General features: G+C 39.4%; 1 protein-coding gene across 1 annotated transcript in view; it reads right to left on the reverse strand.

The window, feature by feature from the left end:
- The window catches only part of FAM208B (family with sequence similarity 208 member B), a 55,252-nt gene that overhangs the window by 33,720 nt on the left and 10,810 nt on the right, over nt 1–10,722 (reverse strand). Inside the window, exons 6-10 of the mRNA XM_018565756.1 lie at nt 10,584–10,656; nt 10,421–10,495; nt 7,459–8,193; nt 3,571–3,771; nt 1,037–2,003 (exon numbers count right to left, since the gene is read on the reverse strand). Of these exons, the coding sequence (XP_018421258.1) occupies nt 1,037–2,003; nt 3,571–3,771; nt 7,459–8,193; nt 10,421–10,495; nt 10,584–10,656 (2,051 nt within the window). The remainder of the gene's footprint in view (nt 1–1,036; nt 2,004–3,570; nt 3,772–7,458; nt 8,194–10,420; nt 10,496–10,583; nt 10,657–10,722) is intronic.

Here is a 10,722-nt window from a genome sequence, read left to right on the forward strand (position 1 = left end):
TATATATAATGCACAGATACCATTTTTTCTAAAACAATTACAGACTAATGATTTCAGGACAGTGGGGAAGCACCAGGGTCCCGTTACAGTTGCGACCCTGGTAGTTCTCATGAAATGCCAAGTATCGGCACTGGTATCTGAACATCTCTACATTTTAGGGCAGGTTAATTGCATTGCACCATTGAATTCTCCTATCCTTGGGTGTGCATGGTTTTTGCTAGTCACATGCCACGCAACATGAGAAGAAGAAACTGTAGCATTTGCTGACCGTTCAGTTAACAGCTTATACTTGTTCTAAAGCAGGCCTAAGTTTGAGAGCAAACATCTAAAAAGGTTGCTAATGACACAGCTACTAATTGTTTTTAGTAAGTATGACATTGTCCTGGTGGTTGGTCACCCTTCATTCCACAACTTATTGTTTGTCATATGACCAATAGGGAGGCTTGGTAGGAGGAAAGGACAGGTTCAGCTTTTAGAACAATTGCTTCAAATGCCTGTATTTCTAGAGTTACTGGTAATTTTGACTGTTAACATATTTCCTCACCATGTGGTTAGTTAGCCCTGCCTAGGTTTACAACAGAGTTACTTTAATTCAGTTACCCAAATGGTTGCTGTGCCTAAACAAGTCTCCCCTGTTGTGAACAGACAGCTTAGGACATTACACTTGGTGATAAATTTCACACGCACATTTCTTTGGTCATCACAATAGGGGTACTTTTCTTACCAAAGATCATTTTCTGCATGTCACCAGTCATTAGATATGGATCACCATTTTATTTTCAACAGATGATACACGCTCATTTTTCTACAGCTGCTGCCAAATATGTTTCAGATCTTTTCTGGTTCAAATTGGCTATGGCTCAACTCTGTGCACAAACACAATCCTATATACACCACTAGTATTTATCATAATCGTGTCTAACACTGGCCAGTGCCAGAACTTGAACTACCTGCTTTTGTATGATATTCTATAACTTGCACACTCCGCTTTTTTTGTGTACCACAGATACGGGGGATTGGTTTTTACATTACTTACCCATGTAGAGCTCGATTTATAGTTTTTTCTAAAGGATCACTGGTAAACTTGCTATCCAGATCAAAATCATACTTTGGTTCCCATTTGAATGTAATGACAAAGTTCTCCTGGAACTTGGACACCTCCCGTGGATCTGTTTTCAAAGAAGGGCACCCACTCTCACTGCTCCCAAGCAGAGATTCCCTTGGTAAGAACAAGTCTGATGGTTGGTCCACCATCTCTTCATTGTCTGGGCTTGTCACTGTTGGCTCTGAGACACCCTGGCAAGGATTTTCATTTAGTTCTTTTGAGGATTTATCTGCGGCATCGTCTCTGGGAAGCTGGGAGTAAGAATGCTCCAAGCTAATCTTACTTGTGGTATTATTTCGTGCTTTTGCCTTAGCAGCTGCAATAAGCACTTTGTGGGAGGCTTGTTTTTCACTGTTCTCTGTACGGTGCTGGGTTGTACTGTTCACAAGACTGTCATCGCTCACAACCTTGGGCTGGCTTTTTACACAATCAGGTGCCTGAACAGGCTCCTCGGAGGCAACACTAGATTGTAATGGGGAACTGCAGTCATTTTGTGGGTATTCCACAGCATTTCCGCTATCACTGCTGGGGACCGTCTCCTGGACTACAGGCTCACTTATGGGAGCAACACTCTCAGAGTTTATATATGAAATACTTGAGGAAGAGAGTGAATTTAAAGCCAAGTCAGCCAGAAGATTTAGGGCATGAGATTCATACATGCTTATCCGCTTCTCCATTAAATCAATTTCAGGAACTGGTGCCGAGGGAGTTGATTGCTTAGCGATCACATTGAGATCCATGCTGGATTTGCTGAATGAGGTAACTGGTTCAAAGGAAACAGTATTAATAGATTCCATTGTTCTTCTTAATTTCTTCCCAGGCTGCTCTTGCGGTTTTATTACTGCTTTTCTCATATTTTCGGATTTGGCTTTAACTTCAGGTGATTTGTTCCGGTTACCTACAAAGGTGACCCAAAGAAAGAAGAATGAGCACAATGGAAAGATGCATTGTAATTGTTTTCAGAAAACCTGTTACCGTGTTTCCCCGAAAATAAGACACTGTCTTATATTTTTTTGGCCTCAAAAAAAACACACTAGGTCTTATTTTTTTTTAATGTACAACAATCCACACTTATTCATGTACAACAGTCTACATGTATTGATGTAAAAAAATATGGTGATTAGGCCAATTAGGGGTGTCGTACCTTTTCAAGAGCAATTTGCTAACAAATCGCTGGCCAGAATGAGCAAAGCGCACTTTCACTATCGATTCCTCACAGGCGGAGCGCATTTGGTATCACTCCGCCTGTGACAGGAGTCGGCGCTATTGAGGAGGCATCGGCTTATGTGGCTCTGCTCCCTCCGGTGCCGCGTTGCTTCCTCTAGCGCCGGCTTCGTTGGCACCGCTGATTCTCTCTTGCGGCTCTTCAAGTTCCCCCTTATGCCACCACCGTCCCTGGGAATGGTCACAACTAGGTCTTATTTTCGGGGTAGGTCTTATATTATCTATAATAGATATATATATATAGCGCAATTCCCAAAAATAGTACTAGGTCTTATTTTCGGGGAAACAGGGTAGTAAAAGTGCAAACAAATGAATTGTAGCTACAAAATGCTTAGATTTCTCCAAAAATGCTGCTCCTGGCTGCCACTGGTAAAAGGTTACATGACCAATGCCTAAGCAGTTTTGGCAGAGCCATTGAAGGTTAAGCTGGTTAAACAGTTATATTTTCTTATTTCAATGAGAAATATAGCAGATTCCTCCATCAACACGTTAAAGCGCGAATGGAGGAATCCCCTGCTGTTTTGCAGCAGGGGATTCAAATGTATAGCCTAGTTTAGCCTTTGCAAAGAACAGCAGTCCCCCGAGCCACTAGGGCAAGATTGGGAGACTTGTAACTGGTCATTAAGGCAGCCACCCAGGGGAGCCTAAAGCACTGCCTTCCAGAGCAAAGGTAAGTACAGAACTATAGTTACCACTGGCTTAAACCAATAGCAGTGAAATTGGGATCCTTCCAGCAGGCTTGTTCTTAGACCGAATCCCTACAGCCTCTCTCCCCCTGCCCTGCAGCCCTCCTCATATCATCAAGATGTATACAAGTGTATAGACGCAAGGACGCTGAGAAACATTCCATCTGTGCAGCACAGGAGACACGCTTCACTGACTGGAAAAGGCAGGGAGTTGGCTCAGCAGTTCGGGTGAAGCACAGCTTTTTTTTTTTTTTTTAGCACCTAGACAAAAACAATCAGTTAACCCTTTTTGTGCGGGGGAAGCCCCACGGCAAGAGTTACTAAAAATTTTACCTGGAGTTCTTCTTTAAAGGACACGCACGCTTCAAATATTATTGCTTGGCATGCAATATTTGGAGTTATTTATATAAATATATTGTATATAGGGTGGGAGGTTTCAACTGTTTATGTTTAGAGAGCGCAGTGCATTTTTGAAAACTCCTTACTACTGTGTATTACAAGTGCCCACAACTTATCGGTGCTACATATAAATGACGATTAAGGGTTCCTTTTTACCTGGATCAGAGGCCTTACGTCTTGGAGGTCTGTCACGTATCAAATAGCTGTCTTCTGCTGCAGCTATTTTTTTTTGTTTTCCCAATATAACTTTATTTTTAAGAACGGTGGTTTGTACTTTATTCCGTTTGTTTGTAGCTGTAGTTTCTGTTTCACTGGCTTTGTCATCATGAACAAATTCAGCAGTCAACACCTCAGCGCCTATTAAGAAAATCAATTGTTAGAAAACAAAAACACACAAGAAGTAGAAAAATAAGCGAGTATAAGCCATGAAAGTCTCAGTATCGAAGTTGCAAAGCCCAATTAACAAACTGCTGTAAATAAACAGTGATTTGTCACAATGTCATGATGTGACGCTTTGGGGCCAGATGGGATTCCTTAATCAAGGCAACAGTGACAGTCACTGTTGCTTTGATCCAAGGGTCCAACATGGCCCCAAAAAACATTGTTCTGACACTGCGACAATAAAAAGAGGCCCGTTTACGCTGGGTGTGCTGGTGACTCTTTGCAACCTTGACATATAACTTAATAACAACGCTATTGGTTGAATGTCACTGCAGCACCCAGTGTAGTAAAGGCTGTAAAAAGTGCACTGTAGGGCTGCAACTAATTATTATTTTCATAATCGATTAGTTGGCAGATTATTTTTTTCCATAAATCAGATTAAAAATAAATAAATACCATCCTTAATTTAAAATGAAATACACACATGGAATGTTACCAACAGTTTACCTCAGAATAAAACTGCATGCAAAATTTTTTGCAATTGCACTGCATTGGAAAGCTCAGCATTGCGGTACCGTGCATTCCAGTGCGGCCGATCACACTGTGGGTGGGAGGCGCGTTTGGGGTGCCTTTGAAATGAATTGCACTGAAACACACCTTCCGCAGCAGAATTTGTCAGGCCAAAACCGAAAATGACTTTTTTCCCACCTTTTATATATATATATATATTTTTTAAATCACTATATTGTAAGCACATGGTGCTTGAATAGCTTCAGCCAGGGAATGACAGCTGCCAGTGGCAAGAATCTGCAGATGGCAGCTAATGTAAATAAAGCAGGTAGTGGGCTGGTGCAATAGCCAGCCTGCTATTGGCCGTTTCAATTGCAATAGTTGGCCGGCTATTGCACCTGCCCACTGCTTGCTGTGCCCTCCTCCCAGCATATAGGAGAGAGCTAGGGAATCCAACCAACTAATTGATAATGAGAATAGTTGACAACTATTCTCATCAATTATCAATTAAGCGATTAGTTGGTTCCAGCCCTAGTGCACTGGATTACATGATCTCGAGAGAAAAAAAAAAAGAAAAAATCTCAGCTCTCATGGTGCAACAAATTTCCCCAATAAAGTGAAATGGGTGTTAATTGCTGATATTGGTTATTTGTAGTAGAATTTCAACAGTTTTAAACAAATGCTGCTTCTCAATTAGAATCAATTTCTTCCACAAAAGCATAAAATAGGCAAGTACACATTATATCTGGAAATATGAAACAAAGACTCAAACATTTAACAAAAATTATTTTTTGAAATAATGAAAATTAAATGAACAGAAGAAAATATTTCAAAACCACTCTATGAGACCCAAAGTCTGGGCTAATCGGCCACTGTTTTGGGTTTTTTTTTTTTTTTATCATCAGCATATTAAAATGTAGTAGATATCTATCTTTTAGGCTGTAAGTGTTCTGTTTGCTATATGATCTTTTGTAATCATTTACATTGATTTTTCAAAAACAATCTTGCTGCAGCGGATGGTTTTCTGACAACTAAGCAAATAATTTCAGAGATCTCCTATTTTATCGGTCGTCAAATATTCTTCAAAATTTTGAACAACTTTAAAATCTTCCCAAGAACTGCCGATAAGAGTGGGGGCACTGGACAAATATTGTATGGGATCAAACACACGTGTTCAGCTCAGCAACCAATATACTTTAATATTCTCTGTAATGCTGTTCAATGATGGCTTAATAAATCCATGTAGTCATCCACAAATGTTACATTTTTATGAAAAGTTCCCATTATAGGAAAATAAAACACAAGGTGGATAGTTTGAAAACAAGATTGTCTCCAGGGAGAAGACTGATAATTGCAGAAAAGTATTGCCACTCAGATCTTCAAAACAGCAAGACGATAGCCTACCCTATAGAGGCTACGCATACCCAGCGGCATAACTCTCCCTAGATATTATCCAGATTTCCTCAGCATAGATGGCTAGGTAAAGGTAATTAGCTACAAATCCTAATGAAGGAATATAATTAGAAAACACAGCTTCAAAGGGAAGACATTGAGAAGGAATGACATGTACTTAGTTAATCGTACATTACCAAAATCAGCCAAAGCTGGAAGAGATAAACAGCTAGATAGGTAGTATCACGTATGCAGATATGTAGGTATTAATATTTACTGGTTAATTATAGAAGTAATAATCTGATACAATTCATACATGAGATGGGTGTTCTACTGACTAAACCAAAATACAATTTCTGAGTAAAAGCCTTTAAAAAACAACTTTTTTTTGTAGGATATATGGCAATCAACTAGTAAAAGTTAAAATAAAGATAAAAAAATGGTCAGATATAAAATATCAACATTCATTACCAGTTTGATGTAATGGTCAGTAAGGCAATTAAAGTAACACTAAACTCAAAAGTTACATCTTAAAAATGCATTCAAGTACCTGTTCTCCTTATATACATCTACATTCTCCAAAGCCACATTTATTTATGTTTTAAAATAAAGTCTTACTTAATCCCTTTAGAAAGTCTGCTGTGCTCGCTCCTGTTGTTGTTCTCTCCAGTCACACTTCCGAATAGCCGTGCATGTTGATTCTGGTCATCTTTCTTTGCCTACAACTCCCATGAGGCAGAGAGGCTGCCTACTTCCCCTCCCTCACTATACACACTGACAGTGTCATTGCTTGTAATCTCCTCTGCAATGCTCTGAATTATCAAAACTACTGACAACAAATCTACAACAGACAATCACATGTACAACACATTTACAACAGACATCAAGCTTACAACAATCTACACAGAAAAACAACTTTATTTCAAATGTAGGAGCCGTCTCCTCTGTGATTGCGTGTTTAGTTATTCATTTTATCTATTGTATCCAACACTACCCTCTCTACAAATTGACAATGCAGCTTTCCAAGGGTGGCTCACTTGTTCCATAGTTCCACCAAGCCACTCTAAAAACAGGAGGTGTGTTACTGGCTATATCGCCAAGTGAAAAAAGCCAAAACTGTGACTGACACCCTCACCTTCCCATCCCAAGCACAAACAGTTGTGACCCTTTGTAACATGTAGCTCTGGAATGCCCGGCCACAACTGATTGGGTCAGGAGGAGGCCGTGTCAGTGAGAGTTTAGCAGGAGCTTGGATGGACTTGGTAGAATTTGGTCCGTACCAAGCCCCCAACATCACTGCTGATCACGTGGGCAGCACTGCAGATCTAAACAGAGACTAAGATGATGCAGGCTTCAGCTATAAAAGGAAAGGCGGGTTTAGTTCAGCTTTAAGGGAGTTAGAGCTCTTCAAAGACAAGGTGCAAACAATATGGTATCAACTCAGAGCATACACGTGGTTTGTTTTTTTTGTGAGTAATGCTGTATATACACATTTCTTGCCACCTAACAATCCCCTGATTTGGAAAAAAAACATGGTTTCATTAACGTCTTCCCCCTTTACATTAATATGGGAGGAAAGTTTAAAATGTGATACCTGCAGGCTTGCTCAGCTTAACAGTTCACATTTTAAATCTAAAAGGGCAAGCTGCAGTACAGCAACACATAAAGAGCCCTGTATCATGAAATGTGCATCACACCATTAAACATGACAGTAGACACAGGTCTAGCTACAATGAGAAAAATCATAATACATTTACAAACCTCTCTTTCTCCCAGGAGTATAAGGAGCGCTGGCAAGTTTGACTGTGGTTCTGTTTGATGAGACAGCTTGCTGCTGGTCTCCAACAATTACATTTCTCTTGTTTGAAGCCTGGTTCTCACTGGCAGCACTAGAAGACAAAGCAGCTTTTTGCGTATGCTTCCTTTTACCTTTCCTGGCCCCTCGTCTTCCACCTTTTTTAAAGGTTCTCTTCTTAGGAGGCTGTTTTTTGTTTTCATTCAAAACGTTGTTTCCACTCGAGCCATCACTTTTGATCTTATTTGTTGCTAATAAAGGTATTTTAGATTCTAAGGCAACAGAGTCCTTCACTATTACTTTTTTGCTGCATTTCTCAGAGTCAGTGGACACTGGGATATCTTCCTTTAAGAGAGTGGACATTTTTAGCAGTGGAACACTGAAATTTATTGGTGATGAAAAGTAGGACTGCAGGCGAGAAAAAACCAACTGGTCACATTTATCAGGAATGTCTTTTCCATGACCAAAAGATAAGCTTGAAGTGCTACTTGACTCTGCTTTTACCTCCCCGATACTGACACTTTTCCTTTGAAGACTGGTAAACTGTTTGAAATGTTGTTCCACCAAAGCATCGGGATAAAGGGTTTTGCCTTTTTGCATCTGTCTTGTTTCTAGAATGGCATATTGAAGGCCAGGCAGTAATTCAGTTATTTTCAATGAGATGTCTTCTTTGACAAATTTGTAACCCCCGTGTTCTCTTCCTACATGATAAAACATTTCAAAATATGCTCTCTGAATACAAATCAGCAGATGTAATCTTTACACATACAAAAAAGTAGGTATCATTAAAACACAAGCTATGATATGTCCTTAAAATAACCAGTTTAAGTTGCTCCAGATTTTAAAGAGGACTTGAACTATGAAAGCTGTGCCCAAACAGGCAAGCGCAGGCAAAAGACTAGTGGCCAGTACTGCAGCTGATCTTTTTTCCCCCATTACTGACTTACCATGCCTTTTTATGCATGGTGTCTCTGGGAGGGGGTGGCCATCTTGGTAGATGAGCAAGGCTCTCTGTTTCCTTATGTCGCAGCTGCCCTATAATGACAGCTGATCTGATGACTGGTGGGGGAATAAATCAAGAAGCAGTCGGAGGGATTGGAAAAGGAATAATCTACAGAATGAATCAGATGCATGTATAGTGCAGATTCCTCTCCAGCAAGCAGCTCCGTGATTAAATGACCAAATCACCCTCCAAATCCCATCAGACTAGCAGTCACAGGAAGCAGCGCCTTACGTGATCTCACGCTGCAGATATACGTATATTTACGTATGCATGTACATTAATTCTAGTGGCTAGAATAATTCTAGCCAATAGAATTATTGTATGCACATACGCCTCAAAACACTGTACACACATAAACACATGCAACTACACACCAATATATGCAAGGGAATATTTTAATGTGCTCATATACATGAGCCCTAAGACACTATGCAATAGTAGCATGTATAGGTAGAAGTTGTATGAAAGGAGAGAGAACTGTGGAATTACAAATGCTATCTACCTTTAGGGTCCCAGGTAGTGAGTTCAAGGGGAGTCTTATGACAAAGTCCTCAAATGACAAAACGCACTGGGGAGAGTAAGTGATACAGTTTTGAGTAGGTGACACCGTTAGAGATGCAGTAACATAAGCGTTACAAACATGCTTACTGACAGTAGGTGATTGTCAGAATAGAGATGGTGAAATATCAAGTGATGGAATAATGCTGTACAAGCATCTAGAAGTGTGAGTGTTATTACTATATACATGTTCCATTGCTGTGTTTAAAAGTATATTGCGGTTTATGTGGACCATGATCGGACCGTGACAAGGGGGGAAATGTTGATTTATTAATCACTTTTTATTTCATGTTGAAGCAGGTCATTGAAATCTGGCAAGTCTAATCTTGTGGGAGAGGAATCACGCAGGTGGTGATGCACTATATGTTTTATTATTCTTGACATCTTCATTTAGAGTGGATAACATCAAATGTTTGTTTGCACTTTACTACATGTATGAGAATGCATGCATTTCCTGTGGAGTGTAGAAGTTTTTTTGAACTTTATTTAAAGAAGTTATCTGGGCAAAAAAGTTTTTTAACCCTTGGAGGGGCTCATCAAGTGCTTGTGTTGGTCTAGGTGCAAAAACAACAATTATATTAACCGGATCCTTGCAGACAGCTGGCTGTTACAGTGCTCCCTCCAGCCTCTCTCCTCCCCCACTGCAGAGATGGTATGGTAATTCCCTTGGCAACCTCACATCCTATACGCATACTGTATAGGACATTATGACTCACGGGACCTTAGACCTCTAGAGCGGAGTGGGAGAGAGGGTGGAAAGACCGGCTAAAAGGATCGGTTGTGTATAACTTTACTTTTTTTGCACCTAGACCACAACGAACACTTAACATTTGCAGTGCAGGGGTAGCCCCACTGCAAGGGTTACGAACATTTTTGCCCTTCTTTAATACATGAGAATTTAGGTCTCTATTTTGTGAATGCCAATAGCACTTTGGAGTCTGTTTATCAGTCTTTTCACCCAAAATTCACCAAAGCTTCACATTTTTTACCAAAGAATAAAAACAAAAAATAAATAAATGTTTGATTCATGGGTGAAAAGATTCCGTTGTATATATTATAAGGAAGTAGGGGGAACACCAGGTGTTGCTGTCTTTGTAACGTTTAAGTGGCCTCATATTAAATTATATGGTTAAAAGTTTTACACACTGTATTGGGATGTAGTAGCCTAATGGATCATTTTCATTCATCAATTTGTTTTAAAAACACCACAGATTTATCTTGAATATTTAAATTTAACACCATTATTGATAGGCAGAAATATTCAGTGTCAAAGTATGAGAAATAAACAATTTGTCTATTTTACATGAGTAAGAAAATTAAATTGGTACCTAAAATGGAAAAAACACATACCTAATAAACTTCCTTACCTGTATTATCCAAGAGTTTTGTGTGAGGAAATAAAAACAAGGCAAAAAGCTGGAAAGGATCCTTTACACTAAAATCTGAAAAGAGAAAGCAAGTTTTACCTTCAAAATGCACCTAAACTGAAAAAAACAATGCGGTAATAACTCCACAACTATGACAAATTACCTTTGCTCCGCTGAAGTGCAGAAGATGTCAACAAAATCAGAAATCCTTGGTCATTTAATACTTTAATCAATGCCTATAAAAAAAAAAAAAAAAAAAAAAAAAAAAAAAAAAAAAAATTAAGTTGTGCCCACATTTTTAA

The sequence above is a fragment of the Nanorana parkeri genome, unplaced genomic scaffold (genome assembly GCF_000935625.1).
Source record: "Nanorana parkeri isolate BGI_ZX_2015 unplaced genomic scaffold, ASM93562v1 scaffold26, whole genome shotgun sequence".
Classification (NCBI taxonomy): Eukaryota; Metazoa; Chordata; class Amphibia; order Anura; family Dicroglossidae; genus Nanorana; species Nanorana parkeri.